The sequence below is a fragment of the Piliocolobus tephrosceles genome, chromosome 2 (genome assembly GCF_002776525.5).
Source record: "Piliocolobus tephrosceles isolate RC106 chromosome 2, ASM277652v3, whole genome shotgun sequence".
Classification (NCBI taxonomy): domain Eukaryota; kingdom Metazoa; phylum Chordata; class Mammalia; order Primates; family Cercopithecidae; genus Piliocolobus; species Piliocolobus tephrosceles.
Window position 1 is genome coordinate 171854433 of NC_045435.1, and position 19343 is coordinate 171873775.

The following is a 19343-nucleotide window of genomic DNA, read 5'->3' on the forward strand; positions in this document are numbered from 1 at the left end:
CGCCCACCTCAGGGCAGCTTGCCCATAGGAGGAGCTCTGCTGTCTAACAACTGGTTATGCTTCTTTATAAATTTGCTTGTCTATTGTCCAGACCAATGAACACCAAAAACAGAACATTTCTATAGAAAATTCCCAATAAGTCCGGGAATCCTGTCACTTGAAAGAGCCTAACCCTGTAAGTAAGGAGAAAAATGCCTGTTACCCTTCCAGGGAGGCTGATACCTGCAGCACATGGTAGAAAGGACCACTGCCTAAATGAGGTGATGATCCCACAGGTACAGCAATGGCAATTTACAGACAGCAGAGAAAGAGGATGAGGGAGAGAGAGTAGGATAAAGAAAGGAAGCCGTCAGCAAAAGGGGCCACATAACCTGCAAACTGGGAACAAAAAAGGGGGGAGAACAAAAGAGAACTTTAAGGACAATGAAACTAAACAACAATAAAATGGTAGTGAATACTTTATTTTGTTGTAAACAAGTTAGTTTTGAAGGTATTTCCTCGTGGTCCTCCTGCCCTCACACCTCCCCCGTTCCTATGATGCTGATCAACTGCTTTATTCAGTTTCCCATCTTTCTTCTGGCCCAGTCATCTCAGCCTTTCTTTTTTTAAACATGTGATCCGTAGTACTCGTCTTTGGAGGACAAAGGGCTTTCCATATGTTGGAAAAATTTGAATCTCATAGTGCTCACAACAACTAGCAGCATTGTAAGTTTTGATGCATTCATTTGGATTGGAACATTCTCAATCAGTCCTTCCACTCTAAGTAAATATTTGTTTCTCACAGAACACAGGGCAATTCAAAGGGCCTCTTGTTAGAGATTCATAGGTGTATGAATGGGAAACATCATACAAGCAGTGAAAACAAAAATCTTTCCAGGTTGTCGGATTTTCTCCCTCTTGGTCTTATAAAAAGCAACTAGACATCTTTAATTTAAAAAATACATGCACATATATACAATAGTGATTGGAATGTTATTTTTATCCAAAACATTATAAAGTTTATCTGAGATATACTGAGGACTCTCACTCAGTCTGTAAATTACCCCCAGAGGGTGGTTTGTTTCCTCATTCCTTAAAAAAAAAAAAAAAAAAAAAAAAAATAGCTTTACTAAATGTAAACACTGACATCCTGTGAAGATGCCAGTCTTTATAGGCCTTTGTAAAAGTAGAATATGGGGAGTATGTTACACTAGTACAAAGTTTTACAAATGAATACAAGTGAAATATATAAATTACAATGACATAGAGGAAGATTGTGGCTCTGTCCTGGGGTGGTTCTTTTAGCAGTCATATTGCTGTAAAGAAAATAAAATACCATTAGGTTATAATCACAATAAATAATGATGACATTTTAGTCCTTTAAATTCCTATTTTAAGCGAACATAAACAGACGGATCTCAGCTTCAGCAAAGCTTAGGCCAACCATACTTAGGGCTGAGACAATGCTCACGAAATGTTTCCTAAACAAAACCGGATCCCTTGTCCTCCATGAGTAAAAGCCGCAGAAAGGGCCCATGGAAACTACAGGATACTGATGCTGCGTTGCTTTGAGTGCATGTGTGTGGGGTTTTAATCTTAGGGATTTAAAAGATAATGCCATGGAAGTTTCACACTGGTATGAGCTCAATGTGGGTAACCTTTCAAGTTAGATGCTACCGAGTTTTGACCTGACTCTTCTACGTGAAAAGCTCTGCCCTTTGAAAGTGTCTTTTGTCCTATAAACAAAGGTAACAGATCTTCCCTGTAGTATCTGGGAAGACGCCATCCCCACAGTGACTCAGCTGGGAAACCCAGTGTATTTACTACCCCACATCAGAGGAGAGTATCACTCCCTGCCACATCACTTCAGCCATTTTGGTCATCGGCTCTTTATGCTTGTCCCCAAAATGTACTGAGTGAGTGCATTTAGTACAAGTAATCACTTAGTTTGAACTCTGCCTTGTATGAAATTCAAGGCTAAAGGTAAGCTGCATTACAACAATCCCCAGAGGATATTTCTCTGCCCTTCCCCAATCATATTGCTTGAAAAAAGCTCCATATTGAAGGTTTCCCACTCCCTTATTTTCTTGGAAATTTGTCAAAGAAATTCTTAATCTTGCTATACTTGCCTGAAAAGGAAGACTAGATTTCATTTTAACTTTCCCCCAAAATTACAGAAAGTTTCCTTTTATTTTCAGCGAAGTTTTTCATGGTGGCAATGGACTTTTAATTTTCATTAGGTTTTTGTCTTATTTTTAAAAGAAAATTAACGGATCTGGCACCAGAGGAGTAAATGGTTTGAAAAATATAAGACATAAAATAACCCTCTCAAAGATAGGATCAAAGCTGGACTGACATCAATTCAATAATATATATATTTTAGGAGGATATAGAAACAAGAACTTTCACTGCTACAAACAAATGCATTTTTTTTCTCCTAAATCATATCAGGAAACAAGTGCTTCCTGGTTTTCTTTCACAACGAAAGGCTTTTCATGAGCTGCTGTTCAAAGGCTGCTAGTGATTCTCCATACTTACTGCTTAGGCATTTTTATGACTCCTTATTAGGAAGCAATTGCAGAAAATCCAGCAGAACAGCAAGTGTGGAATAAAGGTTAAATGTAGGAGCTTTTGCATAAAATGACTCAAGGTTTGAAGCCTGTCATTTCCTGAGTAGGTGATCTTAAGCCTATCGCTTAATATTTGAGTCATAGTCTTACCTGAAAAATGGGTTTAGTGTAGTGCCTGATGCATGCAATGGTTGGCTATTACTTATGTATACTAGTTGGGAATATGACAGCAAACAAAGAGTAGACATCACTTTTTTTCCGTCTCTGCAGCCAGAGCAGAGGCAGTGAATTAGATCCTGAAGGGAGCGCTGTGTCTATGGGCAGCGTGTTCCTGTGTACATAAAACCAACTGCAAAGAACTGAGACAATCCTGTGACTGTGAGACTCGAGGAAGCTTGTTACTGACAGCTAAAGTGAATGCTATAATTGTGTTGCTACAAAGATGATATCAGAATAAATGCTGGTAGGTCGAGCATGTTTGGTTTTGCCTTTTTCTTTATGATGAAAACAATGGTATATTAACACCAGGGCCAGACTACGACATTTTTATGCAGGTTCTTACCTGTTGGCGAGAGCAGCAAAAGCCACATATGCCTCCAAGCACTCCATTTATTACTTGAATAAGACACAAGATGAATTCAATTCCACCAAGAGCCAAGAGGATAGAAAACAGAGATACATTCCATTCCACAACGTGCTTGGGTTCAGTGCACTGGGACCATGTGGAGGTATCCAGAAGGTACCTGTGGGTAAAAAGAGAAACTTCTGACACATGGCCATACTTAAGGGGATACTTCATAAACTACTTTTGTTTGGCGGTTTTTCATTCAGAAAAAAAAGAATGAATTTTTCAATATCCTGTGTAAGTTTCTTCTAATGCATGACGTTCCATAAAATGGAGGAAGTTAGCCCAGATCCTACTATAATGATAAACATAAAATTATAATTTATAATTTTTGACCTCTAATCTAGGATTACATGGTCAGAAATTCTCACCTTATAATGATGTTTATATTCCCTAACAGACATCTGAATTCTTATAAACAAAAATAAAAATGTAAAACTGTATTTATGCTGTGTTTAAAGCTAGGTAAAATTCATGTATGTGTATGGAAGTAAACTATGAGCAAATGCGGAAAAATGAGAATAATTCATGTGCTAACGTAGAGTAATTATAGGTGTTTTTAAAAACTGTTTTCCAATTTTATTGTTGTTATTGGTATAAAGATGGGTATTTGTATTCAATATTGAGTGAATACTTAGAAAATACAATCTCTTTAGGCTAGTTTTTTTTAACTTTAAAATATTAATTTAGATCATTTTATTACATCTCAATGTGTTACTTTTGAAAATTTTCCAAATTCTGGCTAGTTTGGAGATTTAATATGCTAGAATTTTTCAATTGAGACCTTTGGAACAAAGCTATTTTTTGCTTTTAAGGAATAAATTAATTTGCAACATGAAGCACAGGGATTAAACCTAACTAATTTGATAGTGCTTTACTTTTTTTTGAGACGGAGTCTCACTCTGTTGTCCAGGCTGGAGTGCAATGGCGCGATCTTGGCTCATTGCAACCTCTACCCCCCAGGTTCAAGCCATTCTCCTGCCTCAGCCTCCCAAAGTGCTGGGATTATAGGCGTGAACCACCACGCCCGGCTGATGCCTCTTCACTTTCATGATGCTGTGCCCAAGGGTCCATAATAGCAGGTAGCACACTGCATTCGCTCATTCAACAAAGGTTATTGAGCACTCAGTGTGAGTCTGACACTGAGCCAGAGCTGGGGATATAATGGAGCACAGAGCACGGGCTCTGTCCTGAAAGAGCATGGCTTCTAAAGGAAGAGACAAGTCACAAGTAATCTCAATGCAACAGATACGCTGATCAGTAAACAAAGTATAGAAGAGCCACAGAGGAAGGGCATCTAACCTAGTCCAGGGAGAACACCTGCTTATATATCTATTCAATAAGGCTGAGCTCCATGAAGGTAGGAGCCAGACCTATTCATCATTGTATATCCAGCCGCTAGAATAGTATCTGACACACAATAGCCCCTCAACACATTTTAAAAGCAGTTGAATGATAAATAACAACATGAAGTTACTTTGTGAAATATCAGCAAACCATACTGAGGTGATATCTGACTATAGATTATAGGATTTAGTCAATTTTATAAATACCTGGATATTCTTCCAGTATGAATTCTACTTCTGATAGCTCTCCTAGAATTTCAGCCTTTGCTACAGAGTATTTGGATTCTTAACGAAATATAATACAATCATGTGGGAAAATCAAGGTTTGCCTTGATTCCACAAAGAGGCCTGGTATAATTCTTTTCTCATCACGACTTCCTGCCACAACAGAACAAAGGGGCTTGGAATTTGAGACCTAACTTTAGAATCGTTTATTGAGCCAATCAGAGATTATAGTTGTTCATTTCAAAAAAAGTTCTGTCTTTGTGGCCCTGTCTTGCTGCATGTCAGCAGAACAAAAATTTGTATTTTCAGGTTGCAATGTAAAAAAAATTCTTTGGCTCTACCTGACTCCCAGGCAACTAACCTGTGGCTTGTGACTGTTAGTTATTTCCCATATTGAAATCCTTGGACAGTTTTAAATGAAGAATGACGTAGAAGAGAAGGAAGGTTTCTTGTAGAACGCATGGTGGATAATGGGAGGGGCAAACAGTCAAATAGCTATAAAAACCATTTAGCAATACTACCAGCACTTCCTGCTTTATGGCTGCATAAGTCATGACTTTTCTTAGAAGTATGTTTGTGCAATAGTTTTGTATGTTTGTACATATGTGAATAGCCATTTTCTATGAGTACATCCAGTATATTCTGATAAAAGCTGAGTCATGATTGATCACAGTTTTGAACATCAAAATTTCAAACTTCCGTAAGTATCAATTTTCCTTCAAAGGCTACCATTGGGTTATGTTTATTGTAAGGTAGTAGATAATATTAACAGTTAACAGTGGCAGTTGCTCACGATGTGGCAGCCTCTGTGGGGAACATTTTACATATTATTTTATTAATTCTCATGACAATCGCAATTGATTTTGTTTTGCCAGTGGAGTAACTGAGATGCAGAGAGCTCAGTTCACCTTTTCCTGTAGGTAAGTGCAGAGCTGGGATTAGACCTAGGTAATTCAAATTCATGATCTCATAACTATGCTAAATTTATGAGATTCGTATATCCTCACTACATCCTTTAAACTCATGGGGACAAACACTCTTGATAATATAATTCGTTATTAATATTATTTTTAATCATGAATCTCAAAACTAAACCTTTCAAAATTCATTCAGAAAGTTGAGTAGGGAAAAAGTAAACTCAGAATCAACTGCTCAAAGAAACATGTCATTCATTCATCACCACATACATCCATTTCTATCAGCTGTGCTGTTTCTGTTCTTGATAACTGATAGAAAAAATTAGTATCAACATAGAACGATGGAACAGCACCAATTATCCTGATATTACAATTGTGAATAGGCCTTACTTATATAGCTTAGTAACTAAAAAAGGGGGCATTGTACATAGTTCATGTTTTATATGAGTGTATGTGTGTATAGGGGTAAGGGCATGATTTACCCTGGGTTTGGGTTAAATTCATATAGTTGCCATTCTTGTTATATATGGATTCTATAATACTTTCTTATAAGATAGTAAAATGTAGTACACGTAATCAGACAATTGTTCTGATATAATGTATGAAGTAATTGAGATGCACTGTGTGAACACAAACTCTACATCTAGACTGCCTGGGTTCAAATGCTAACCACCACTTTCTGGCAACGTGACCTGGGATGAGTTACTTCATCTCTCTGGGATTTCATTTCCTCATCTTTAAAATAGGAAGTCACTTCATGGGGTTATTATGAGGACTGAATTACTGATTCTATTCAAAAGTACTTTGTATTTGGGAAGCTGAGGAAAGAATAATGCTCGAGCTCAGGAGTTAGAGGCTGCAGTAAGCTATGATTGTGCCACTGCATTCTGGCCTGGGTGACAGATCAAGACCCTGTCTCTGGAAAAGAAAGAAAGAAAGAAAGAGAAAGAAAGAAAGAAAGAAAGAAAGAAAGAAAGAAAGAAAGAAAGAAAGAAAGAAAGAAAGAAAGAAAGAAAGAAAAAGAAAGAAAGAAAGAAAGAAAGGAAGGAAGGAAGGAAGGAAGGAAGGAAGGAAGGAAGGAAGGAAGGAAGGAGAAGAAGCATTTAGAACTTGTTTAGGTCAGGGACTGGGCATCCATCCTTGGATACCTATTGCCTAAACCATGCCTGAGTCAGTGAGAATAAACAGTGGCTAGGTGGGTGGATGGATGGATAAGTGGATGCCTATCTGGTTTGATGGAGCTGCCACTATATACATGTGGTGGATAAAAATGTGCAGCCATGTAGAGAATAATTACGTACTGGCCCTCAGTGCTGGCAAAGGTGTAGTTCCACTGGCCGAAGGAATCAAGACATAGTGGTCCTTCTGCCAAGCCGAGGGCTGCCACAATGACACAGTAGCCTGATCCTGCAATTCCAATGAGAGCAGCCAGTACAGAAGAAAGCATCTAGGGAAAAGGAGAAACACAGGAAGTGAGCCACAGAATGCCACAGCTACATCTTAGGAGTCATTTTCACCACCAAAGCAGGAGGACCTACCGCACATCGTTTGCCACAGTTTTCATGGCCACAGCAGCCACAGCAGTCATCCTGTTCCAACCCAATGAAGACAAATGCTGGCAGGAGCATCTGGTTAGGAAACAAACAAAGTCAAGTCATTGACTTGCCCAGGCTCATATGGGTCAGGTTAGGCATCTCTTGGTAAAATATATTTATTTCTATTGATGTTAACTGGCTTTGATTAGGCTGACCAAGTATCTCAAAGAATGTAAGCCTCTGAGGAGAAAAAAAAACATCTAAATGTCATATCTGCTTGTTTTCAAGTAATCTGTCAAAGCATTTTTTAGGGTGAGGGTGTAACATGGGAGGAGTAAAATAATAAACTATAAATGTGTTTATTCCACAAGAGTTTGTCATACAGTCCTAGATACAAATTCCGTTTTGGAAATAGTAAACCCTTTTATTAAATCTAATTTTTTCCCCTTGTAAAATGCAAAAGATACCAACAAATCTTTAATAGAATAACAGAAACTTTTTTGTAAATGGGAGACATGAAAGCTATATATAATAAATATGAACTGCTTCCTTGATTATACAAATGCATAGTTTTAACTTAACATTATTAAGCTCTTAAGATAAAGTAAGCATGAAATACTTCAGGTTCAAGATCGAAAGAAACTTAAGTGTGATGTTATGTTTAAGACAAATAATCATGTTAACAAGATAATAATGCTTAAATCTCAGGCAGACGGGCACAGTGGCTAATGCCTGTAATCCCAGCACTTTGGGAGGCCAAGGTAGGAGGATCACTTGGGCCCATGAGTTCAAGACCAGCCTGGGCAACATGGTGAAACCCCATCTCATTAAATAAAATAAAATTAAATAAAATCTCATTAAATAGATAATTTAGGGCAGATTTGCCATGTCATAATCAGTGTATTAGGTTTAAACGTTTTAGTATCTTTTATTTGATTAAGAAAATGTATCATGTATGGTGCCATTCCATAAAATTTCTCTTTAAAATTTTTAATCCCAGTACTTTAAAGTAGCAAACTTAAGTTTGTTCACATTCTTTCCATGCTGTGGTTGAAGCTAATGCTTTCAGCTCCCAGGTTGGCAGAGAATTTCCTTTCACTTCAATCAAAAACAAATCTTGGAAAAAACAACACATTCCACTGTTAGCTTCAGACACCGACCTGCTGCTAACTGTGGGGTTTTTCCAAGATGCCACACCCCAGCCTTACATAAAGGAGAAAGCTTAGAGTTCTTTTAAAATAGCAGTGCACTCACAATTCATTATTTTTCCCTATCACAGATGGCTGAAAATAAACAGTAGAGAATTTGGATTCAAAACTGTTGATTTAGGCAGAAAACCAGCCAACCCCTCCCGGCTCCCCAGAGCAAATGTTAAATGACTACCCACTCTAGCAGAAACTCTATAGTCTCTCAAATCTGATTTAAGAGCGAATATCTGTTTCCTACCTATAGAGTTTAGCAAAAAGGCAGTTCACTTTTAGTTGAAAGAGAGTTTTGTAAAACAACATCTAATAAAATTACCAGGCTATACTGTACTTACCTCGCTTTTGTATAATCTGCTTTCAAAGGAATGAACAACAAAAAAGTCCCTTGATTTGGAAATATACATTACAAAAAACTTTCCATGAAAATACATAATTAAAACATCTAGGAAACAGGAGATAATTCAGTAATAATCCTGAACGACTTACCAGCAGGCCCCCTCCTACGATGCCAGAAAAGAACCACACGAAGCGGCTGAGGTGGTTTTCGGAGGCATACCTTGTTTCCCCATTGGGAAAGTAAAGCAAAATATTAGCTGTAATGCACAGGAGGGCGAGCCCCACCAGAGAATGTCCGATGCATCGTGCACACTTCCCGTAGCACATGGTGGTCTGCTAGGTTTTCTCCCCTTTCTCTTTGTCTTCAGCTCAGTGATACCCCAAATTAGATGAAAGCGTGCCCTTCTGGTGGAGAAACCAAACACCACTCTCAGCCCATTCCTGCTACCTCTTAAATACTGCGATTCTTAGTCACTGAGTGGATGAGGTACTTTGCTTTCATTGGTCCTAATGGCAGGCTCTGGCTGTGGTGCCAAGAGGCAGGGGGAATGTCCCGCCCTTCAGACGAAATCCTTGGGACAGGCAAAACCAGGGGCAGGACGTGAGAAACAGCCTCAGTTATAGGCAACAGGGAAAATGATTAATCTTGAACAAGGCATTGACTGTGCAACTCCTCCACAAGATAAAGAATCAACAGGAAAGCCTAACGTGACTTTCCAGTAACTGCCAAGTGTCTGAGATGCGACAGCCCTGGTTGAGGCTTTGAAAGACAGTGGGCTGTGCCCCTGCTCCATGCAGCTGTCTGGACAGCTTCCAGTCTGAGAGCTCTGTGTTCATTTCTACCTTTGCGCTGATTTAATTTACAACCTGGGGCAAATCTCCTGAGCTCATTTCCTTGCCTATTAAATACAAAGTGTCTGAGACATCACCCATGGATTTGAGGAGGCTGTTGGGGAAACTACAGAGCAAACTTCTTTACTCTGCCTACAGCAAGCTCTGCAGGATGGATTTCAGTGTTCAGCCTCCCTGGATATCTGCCCTTAAAACAAATCTGCACAACAGAGGCGGCATCAGTCAGCACAAAGGGCTCAGGTGCTTTTTAAAAATTATTGAGTGTTGCTGTCAAGAAAAGCAATGCCAGGAAGGGCCAAGGAAGGCTTAAAGCATGGGACAAAAATAAAAAGAGGAAGAAGAGAGGGGGAGGAAGAGAATGAGAGAGAGGGAAAGAGGAAAGGAGGAAGGAAGGAAGGAAGGAGGGAGGGAGGGAAGGTGGGAGGGGGAGAAAAAAGTAAGAGAAAGGGACTTGGCAAGCAGAGTGGAGAAACAAGGTTCAGAGAAACAGAACTGACTAGGACTGTCACAATCCACACAGAGGTAAACAGATGGTTTACCCAGCCAGATCCTGAGATCAGCTTCCACAGGCTCCCCATACAGGGCAGATAAGGGGTGTTAGACTAACTTTCTATGTGGTTACCTTGCAGAAGCGGGGGCTGGGCACTGAATAAATTTAAGCTTTGAACAGCAGATTGCACCAGCCAATGGATGGCGGTGGGAGGTGGACAGGGTGGTTGGGTAGGGCCAAGACTGGAGGGCCTGGTCACCAGGACAGGATAGAGAGTACAGAAAATAGAAAAGGCTCAAGGTAGGGAGGCTTTAGCTTAGAAGAAGGTGAATGAGGTTCGTGAATCTAGAGTCTGAAGGATTTGACCCGAAACTAGAGCGTGGGACACATACCAAATTTGAGGAGAACAGCTGTGGTTCATGACATGGCATGGGACCAGAGGAGGGCCCAAGAAGTATGGCATCAGCACACTAACAGGGGTGAAGCCAGGATCCAGGATGGCCTGAGGAAATAAATCAGTGGAGTCGGGGAGCCTGGAACCACCCACCTGCTCAGGCAGAGGCAAATCCTCACAAGAGCGCCACTGGGTCACCACCATGTGTCCAACAACAGGGAACGTGTGTTCGGCCTGACGGCTTGGAGACAGGATTCCACTGGTGACAGAGCCTGGGCCCTATGGGTGAATGACAGCTTGCTTTGTTGAAGCGTAATCATTGCAACCCTACTCTCTGCTGATCTATCCCACCTGGGGCCAAAACAGGGAAAACTGATTCTTAAACTGATATGGTTAGGCTTTGTGTCCCCACCCAAATCTCATCTTGAATTGTAATCCCCATAATCCCCACATGTCAAGTGAGAGACTAGGGAGAGGGAACTGAATCATGGGGGCAGTTTCCCCCATGCTGTTCTTGTGATAATGAGTTCTCATTAGATCTGACAGTTTTATGAGGAGCTCTTCCCCGTTCTCTCAACACTTCTCTTTCCTGCTGCCTTGTAAACAAAGTGTCTTGCTTCTCCTTCACCTTCCGCTATAATTGAAAGTTTCCTGAGACTTCCCCAACCATGCAGAACTGTGAGTCAATTAAACTTCTTTCCTTTATAAATTACCCAGTCTCAGACAGTTCTTTGTAGCAGTGTGAAAATGGACTAAAACGACGACTTTGCCCTCAAGTGCTTAAATCTCTTTCTGTCTTCTTTCCTCCATCTCCAAGTCAGTAGGGAATGGAGAAGAGTGAGGGACTTGGAAAGAGAAAGCCTGGAGTGAGACCCCCAGCTCTGCTATATTTCAGCTGTGTGGACTCAGTCTAGTCACTTACATTCCAGGACTGTTTCCTAATCTATAAGACAAAGGGCAGGGCTAGATCAGTAGTTCTTAGAAGGTTTTTGAGAATCTTAAAATAAAAAATAAAACATTTTTTGAAAATCTTAGAATAAAACCCTCTCCCCAGAAAAAAGAAACATACATGCTGCAGGATGCTGCTCATATGTGACTTCGTCAAAGAAGTCCTCTCTGAAGACCTATCTAGTGAAGATATTCCTCTATCTTCAGGTACGCTCCATCACGTTACCCTGCTGTATTATCATCACAGAATTTATCAGCCTCTGAAGTTACTCTGTGTATTTGCTTCTTTCCTTTTCTGTTGGTGTCTCACCTCCCAACTGAGTGCAGACACCTTCTGCCTTGTCCACCATTGTTTCCCCAGTGCCTGGAGCATGTCTGGTGCATAATAGGTGCTCAGTAATAGTATCGAAGAGTTGGGTGAATAAAATAAGTGAATCTATGAGTTTTTAAGCCTCTTGTTAACCAGGCTGATGCTCCAGTCTCCCCACCCTCAATTTCATTATGCCTCTCTGTGAACTCAAGATCTCCCAGCCTCTCACACCATTGCTCCCAGGCCCTACCACTGTCTGGTTGTTTGATTTGGGGCAAGCTATTAACCACTGTGTACCGTGTACCTCTATTTCTGTAATTCATTCATTCACCAACATCTGTTGATTCCTACTATGTGTTGTAAGTTCTGAGGATATAGCAGTAAGCAAAGCAAACAACAAAATTCCTGCCTTTAAGGAGTATCCACTCTATCGGAAAGAGGGAGGCAAATAAAAAATAATAAGTAAAATACAGAGGATATTAGATGGTGGTAAGAGCAGAAAAGGGAAATAGGTGGGAGGAGAAGGCCTTACTAGAGGACCTCTCTGAGACAAATAATAGAATCTGCCTCACAGGGTTGTGGTATGCAGAACTGAGTCAATGTGTATAAAGCTTGAAGCTTCTGGCATTTAGCAGTCACGCAAAAAATGTTACTTATGATTACTTGCTATTTTTATCAGCCTGCTCTCTCAGGGGAGATGTCTCTACTTTATCTGTGATTCATTATATTTACTTTTCTGGGATTCTATCACTCCAATATATGTTGAATTTCTTTGTTATCTTTCCTGATAAATTTTAAAATACTGGACTTCCCCAAGTTATAGTAAAACTCATTTCTAGCTCCTTCATCCCTTCTGGAATAACCCTTAATCCACGACACCCTTGGAAGCAGTAGTTTTTACTGCATCACAGAACTGCAGGTTCCAGAGCATGAGCTGCTGGTTCTCAGCCCCATGTTTTGGATATGCCAAAACTGCCAGAAAGGCCCTGCTATTCCTGCCCAGCCTACCCTACCCCTGCCTTGTTACTCTGACTGAACTTGTTACTTCATCCATGATGCCTTTCATCACACCCCTGCCTGCTTCCCCCAACCACCCCACCCTCCGCCTGCTCATGACTCCCGCTTTGTTCTTGTACACAGCACACCTCCATGGCAGCCCCGATCCGACTACGATGTGCAAGTGTGTATCCTCCTTAGCTTCCTTCACTGAAGTCTCAGAGAGCAGGGACCTTCTATTTTCTTCTTTGAGGGCACAGCGGCTAGCACAGTGTCAGGCATTTAGTTGACTCTCAATTAATATTTGCCAAATTTTGTTCAGATGAAGAGGGAAGTTGAATATGTTCAGTTCTAAGGTTATCTGCATTTAAGCAAAGTCAAAACATCTTATGAAAAGTTTGGGAAAATTGACATTTACTATATTTAAATTAGAAAATGTTCAATTTTACCTATCATTAACATAAGCAACTGGTATATGCTTCTTAGGGTTAACTCTTTCAACGTTTTCATGCACAGACTGTGGCTTGAAGAATAATTCCAGGGGAAACTCCTTTTGCTTATATCAAGTGCTATATAAGCATAGATTTTCATGCTGAAAGAAGCCTCAATAGAGTGAACGGAATCATTATGGCCATTTTATAGTTAATCCCACATAAAAACTCTTCCCAAGGTCATCTGGCTAGTTTGCAGTGGAATGGGGTTACCTTTAAGAATTAACATAAACAGTCTATAATTCTATGTGGTTGTGTGATTCTAGGAGGAAGATTTGAACTCAGATCTCTTGCACCCTAGTTGTGTTTTTTCCACATGTATTTCTCCTTCCTTGTAGACTCTTACTCATTTGAACACGACAAATGTAATGATTCCTATATAGTAACCATGCTCATTAGAGCCTTCTGATTATAGTAACCATGCTCATTAGAGCCTTCTGATTATATTGTAGAAGCCAGTTGAGTTACCTAAAACAAAGGGGCATTAATTACAAACTTCAAAGGTGGAGATGCAGACAGGACGATGGAACTCATGGACAGGGCAACAAAGGTCTGAAAATTCTGAATGAGCTACTCCACATTTTGCATTTTTGACTCTTTCTATCCATATACTTTATTCTTCTTAGTGTAGTCTCATTGTCTCTGGTTCTCAGTTCACACACAAAAAATATGGCTACTGACACTTCTGAAGTTTATGGTTTTCTCACTTCAAGAGATTCATCCCAAGTCCAGATTGTGAGAGAGGGGACATGCATTGGACAAGACCAGGCCAGGTGCCCATGCCTGTGGGACCAGGCGCCCATGCCTGTGGGGCCTGCATAAACTTGGCTGCTGGGAGCCATCCCTGCAACCAGGTACATGGAGGAGAAGTCGTTCTCAGGAAAAGGTGAGTGTGGGACCAGGCAGGGAAGCCAGTTGCTGTCCTTTATTTGGAACTATAATCAGGGCAGACAACCACAGTAAAGAGATGCAGGGGCAGGGAGCAGTGTAAAACCACCTTACACACAGCTTCCTGGCTTTCTCCTCACTTTAGGTTATAGCTCAAATTAGTATTGGGCTAAAAAATAAGCTCTGTTGGCCCAATAAAACCAGAATTAATCACCAATTCCCTATCTCTATCTGGTAATTTTAGTTCAACATTGCTCAGCTGATGGCTCATTAAGCCAAGAACTCTCCCAGGTCTCAGTTGCCATTTTCAGACAAGGCACCTCCTGGGGTGCCTGCCCTATGGTCTGAAGCTCAAGATGTGGCTCTGGGTCTCCCTTCCTGAGGGTTAGCTACCCAGAAGGGCTGGTCTGACTTCCTGTTGAATGAGTGAGCTGATGGCATCCAGGGCACCTAGGACATCTAGTGCACAAATACTTGAAGGGGGAAGGACTCTCATGTTCTGATTTGAGTATCTTTTCCTTGGGTTGAATAATTAGAGCCTGGCATGTGAGATGTGGAGGGCTTCAAAGACCATTTGACTTTCCACAGAAAATGGTCTATGGTCTAAAGCGACACACTCTGATTCAGCCCAAGGGAAATAGAATGTCTATGGGTGAGGCCAAGAATCTGCATTTTAAGTAAGTCCCTCAAATGACTCCAGTGCACAAGCAGAGTTGAAGTTCACTGATGTAGGTGGCCCAACTTTCTAGTTTTATACGTGATGCTACACAAGTTCAGCAAGGTTCATTTCCGTTGAGAAGAAAAATCATTGATTAAAATAAAAAACCCTAAAAAATTTAAACTGATGAATTAATGTGTTTGCACCTTTTGAACCTGGTTGACCAAGTGGTTCTTTGTGAGATAGGAGAAGTAGCAGGCCACTTCCAGTTCCTCTCTCTGTCTGATGAGAGACCAGTTCCTCCCTGGGAAAAGTGGGAAGTTCTCTCATGCTGGCCTCCTTCCCCAGATCACAGCTGCCTTTGGGGAGAATGACAAAACTGTTTAGGGTTCCTGGTTAATACGTATCCACTTTCTGTGCATTCAGGGGAAGGGGAGTGTGGAGTGGAAGGAGAGTAGGCACATGCAAGTCACTCTGATGCTGTAATTTAAATTTACAGCTCCCTTGTGCAAAGCTGTTTACAGGTGAGGAAACTGAAGCTCCTCTGGGTTAAGCATGCGGGCCACAGTCACAAGGCTGGTGAGTAATTAGGCCTGGATTCCTCCTACGCAGGGCTCCCTGACTCACGTACCCATGCTCTTTCCTTCACACACTGGGCGGATTTTACTACAATGTTGATCAGATTTGGGGACTGTTTCTTTGGCATTTCTAAATAACATAACTTTGAGACATTAATCACTTGGATTCTACTTTAATTCGACGAATGATTTTAAGGTTAACCTGATATCTCAAAATTAAAGCGACAGCTCCTGTTCTACAAACTTGGTTTTATTGTAGCAAAATAGAACTATCAACAAACAAGAGATGTGTGCAATTAAAAGTTTTTAAAAGAATTGTCTAGATTCAGTAGAGGAGAGAAATAATAAAGCCTATTTTCATTTCCTTTACCCTGGTCTAACTTATAAAAGGATTTCCCTACCTGTGTCACTGGTCATGATTGCAAGTTGTCCAGGTTCTCGGTGTTTTGAACAAAGAATTGGACAAAATGCCCAGCAAAGCAAAGAATGAAGCAACAAAAGAAGAAAAGCAGGTATTTATTGAAAATGAAAGTACACTCCACAGTGTGGAAGTGGGCCCAAGCTGCAGCTCAAGGGCCTGAATACAGAACCTTCTTGGGTCCAAATATCCCCTGAAAGTTTCTCATCGGCTACTTCATGCTCACTTCATATAAATGCTGTGGTAGCCTGAAATCAGTCTGATTGGCTACAGACAGCAGACAACCAGAGGATGAAGTGAAGTTACAAAGGTCACACTCCCCTGCAAACATCTAATTGGTTTCAAAAAGCAACCAGAGGGTAGGGTGAAGTTACAAAGTTATACTTCTATACAAACTGAAGACTCCGCCCATGATCAGTCTGATCAGAGCCACAATCAGACCATCCAGAGTCTGGAGTGAAGTTACTAAGTTGCAAACAAAGACTGTACCAGCAATCAGTTTGATTTGTCCCTTACAGCCAATTTCCCATCTGCCACACAGGAAAGGTCAAAAGGAGTAGCCTCTGGTCCTTTTGTTACTGAGTAATGGAAAGTTAGGGTTTTCCTTGCAATTTAGTTCTAGGAAGTCGACAGGAAAAGCCTTAGGTTCCCTGTCTCCAGATTCTATTCTCCTGCCTCACATGGCCTTTTGACCTTATATAAAATGTGCTTGCTTTTTTGCAGAAAGATTGGGGTGGAACTCTCCACTCCTGCTTTCACATCATTTGAAGTTCAGACCAGTGAGACTTCCATCAGTTGGGAGTTGAAGATGCCACAAGGACAAGAACTGAGGATGGTTTGCTCAGAGCTGATTTTTAGACACCATTTTCCAGGGATCCCTGGTGATAGAGGAGCATTTTTTTGTGGTTGAGTTCTGAATTTAAAAGTTTCCTACTATACATTTGTTTGGTCATTTCTGTGACTTCACTACTCTCAGAGACTTGGACCAAAGCATAAATAAGAGGCAGTGTGAGCATTCTCCAAGTAATCATTCCAAGTTGGTGAGTTCATACTACACCTAGACCTCATGGCCTCACCACTCTCAAGTCAGACTGGTTTTTGTGGCTGTCAAAGTCCAACATGGCAAATTTCCCACTGATACTAAGTGAGCTGAAAACTCAAATTACAGTTGATTTTGCCCTAGGGAATTTTAGCAAGAACAGCTTTACAGCAGTGGAGAGTTGAAACGTGTGTGTGTGTGTGTGTGTGTGTGTGTGAGAGAGAGAGAGAGAGACAGAGAGACAGAGAGAGAGACAGAGAGAGAGAGAACAAGTGAGCATATGTGTTAGAAAGACAGACACCCCCAAAAATGTGACAGATTTGGTTTGGCTACACTGCTTGCTCTTCTGGCCCAGGTGGACAGTTAACCTTCTTTCCCCCTCCCTTTTCATAGTCTCTGGCTTTGATGCGGTAGAACCGAAGTCCAAATAAGCATGACCCTAGACTCTAATACAAACACCATGCTTCAGATTTCCTCCCCAGAAAGGGAGTTGAGATTCTAACCAGCTGAATCATCTAGTGACAACTCCCTTCATTGTGTTAAGTTACAAAAACATAGTTGTTCACTATGGGAACCCTGATGGGAAATCCATTCCACTTTCAGGTTAAACCGTTAGCCTGGCCTGTTTCACATAACTATAAGATTCAACAAGGTCCTGATATTTCAATAATGCCTTCACCGTGATTTGGACGTTACTTTTTCAGACTTAGAAGGTGAGGAAAACTTCAGTAAGAATTGCAAAGGAACTGAAAAACCAATTTGAAACATGAACACTATCTGGAATGTTTATAATGCATTTATTCCTTGCCCAATAGAAACCAAATAAGCTTCTCTGCTGAGACCCTTCAGAATAGCTGTCCCTAAGAGGAACTAAATCAGGAATTGGGGATAGCTGGCAAGAAGATTTATCAAAGCAAGCTCAGGATGTGGAATCCCTACGTTGCCCTGGATCTTCTTTTGCAGGTGCAGGTTCCTAGGGTTCTTATTCACCATCCTGAGGACACCAGGGGAATAAGAAGGGTTGCGGGGCCTTGTCCTTCTTGACTTTCTCGCCCTCTGATTTCCTGACTGTCTTCTCAATGGTCCTGATGTCTTCTATAATGACTTGATGATTTTAGGAATCAGAGTCCTGGACACAGAGACACATCCAGGTTTGGCACCAGGCTTGTGTGAATTCTTTTCTGACTATTTTTTTAATGAAGAAGAAGGAAGAGCATAAACAAGTGTAAGTGGAAAGCATTTTCTTTTTCTTCTAGGATCACATATGTGATACTTTACATGGATTTCTTCTAGGTTGTCAATACATCAAAAACAGCTAAAAAAATTATTACAGGGAATTCTTAAAGTCTTAAAAGAAGATAGTCTCACATGAGGATGAGATCCCTGACAAACCTATATTTTAATTATTGTCTTAAAAGGATGTGGAGCAGAATTTTCCCCTCATTTTCATTCTTCAGTTAGAGCTTCTGATCAACATAAGGATCATTCACCCAACAAATATTTACTGAGCAATCACTTAGTGCTAGGCATAAGTCTAAGAGCTTCACACATGTATCTTACTACGTTCCACAGCAACCTTCTAGGTAGGTGCTATCGTAAACACTATCACACAGGGTATAAAACTGTAAGAGCTTAAGTGCCTTTCCCAAGGTCTCACAGATTTTCCAGGGTGGCCAGGATTTTAATTCAGGCAGTCTAGATCCAGAGCCTCTTAACCACTATACCGTGTTGCCTCCAACCTGGGGGAACTGGTCTGAAGAGAGCAAGTATTACCACGAGTGTTAATACCATTATAGGTAAAATACACACAGTGCCCAGATACTGGTTTCTAAATACGATTCTTCAGTGAAAGAACCAAGGCACTTTGGACTTTGGAGAAGTGGCTGACTGCAGGGCTGAAACAAGAAGAATGTGAGATGATTCTGGAATATTTTGTGCCGGTGTTCTGTGTTCTTTTATGAGATGGTCATTCAGGTGAGGTCACAAAAGGACATACAAGGAGGCTCAGGAAGTTTACTGTACCCACAAATCTTAAAGACAGGAGGCACAGTACACCACAAAGAGCCTCAGGGGAAAGTTCTGGGGTTGCCAGGAGGCAGAGGGTTAGGAGTGAGAGGAGAGCCAGGCCATGTGGCCATGGGAAAAGTGGGGCAGGGTGAACTGTTTAGGACTCGCTGGTTTGAATATTTTCCATAGGCTCTAAGTCATGGAGGTGTCCTCTAGTTGCTTGGTATCTGGCCTTGGAATGACTAAAGCAGAGAAAGGTTACCTCTTGTGTGTATAGCCAAATAGAAGAGGTAATGATCTGGTCTGGTTAGTTTACATATCAGAGACATGCTCCTGGCTGAGGGGGGTGTTGGTCTCTCTCCCCAGTTCTCCTGGGAAAGGATTCACTTTGAAGCTTACTCTGGTCATTGGCAGAATTTATTGCTTAGTATTTGTAGGACTCTCACTTTTTTGAAGTCAGCAGGAAAACAAGACTGTAGAGTGAGTCTGCCAGCAAGACAGATCCTTACATAATGTAACAATCACAGGAGTGACAT

The 19343-nt window shown here is 41.0% G+C and overlaps 1 protein-coding gene and 1 long non-coding RNA gene across 3 annotated transcripts; one reads left to right on the forward strand and one right to left on the reverse strand.

Moving 5' to 3' along the window:
* Positions 1-445: 445 nt before the first annotated feature.
* TM4SF1 (transmembrane 4 L six family member 1) lies at positions 446-9331 on the reverse strand. Of its 2 annotated transcripts, none has more exons than XM_023215404.1 (5): positions 8889-9331; positions 7201-7290; positions 6964-7109; positions 3112-3292; positions 446-1295 (listed from the first exon to the last, which is right to left on the reverse strand). In XM_023215404.1, exons 1-5 carry the CDS (start codon positions 9063-9065, stop codon positions 1281-1283), a joined length of 609 nt encoding a protein of 202 aa, XP_023071172.1. In that variant the 5' UTR covers positions 9066-9331; the 3' UTR covers positions 446-1280. The 2 variants fall into 2 exon arrangements, with proteins under 2 accessions (XP_023071172.1, XP_023071174.1); XM_023215406.2 differs by having other exon boundaries at positions 1147-1295; positions 3092-3292; positions 8889-9299.
* LOC111544735 lies at positions 9296-16699 on the forward strand. Its single transcript, XR_002732268.1, has 3 exons — positions 9296-9830; positions 15114-15289; positions 16485-16699. It is a non-coding gene; the product is annotated as an uncharacterized LOC111544735 (long non-coding RNA).
* Positions 16700-19343: the final 2644 nt, after the last annotated feature.

Excerpts from the sequence above, each read along its gene's own strand:
- TM4SF1 (XM_023215406.2), bottom strand. The coding sequence starts at position 9,065 with ATGTGCTACGGGAAGTGTGCACGATGCATCGGACATTCTCTGGTGGGG. Across the intron at positions 7,291-8,888 it reads TCGTAGGAGGGGGCCTGCTG|ATGCTCCTGCCAGCATTTGT; the intron begins GTAAGTCGTTCA and ends TTTCCTAACCAG. Across the intron at positions 3,293-6,963 it reads TTTGCCAGCACTGAGGGCCA|GTACCTTCTGGATACCTCCA; the intron begins GTACGTAATTAT and ends TTTTACCCACAG.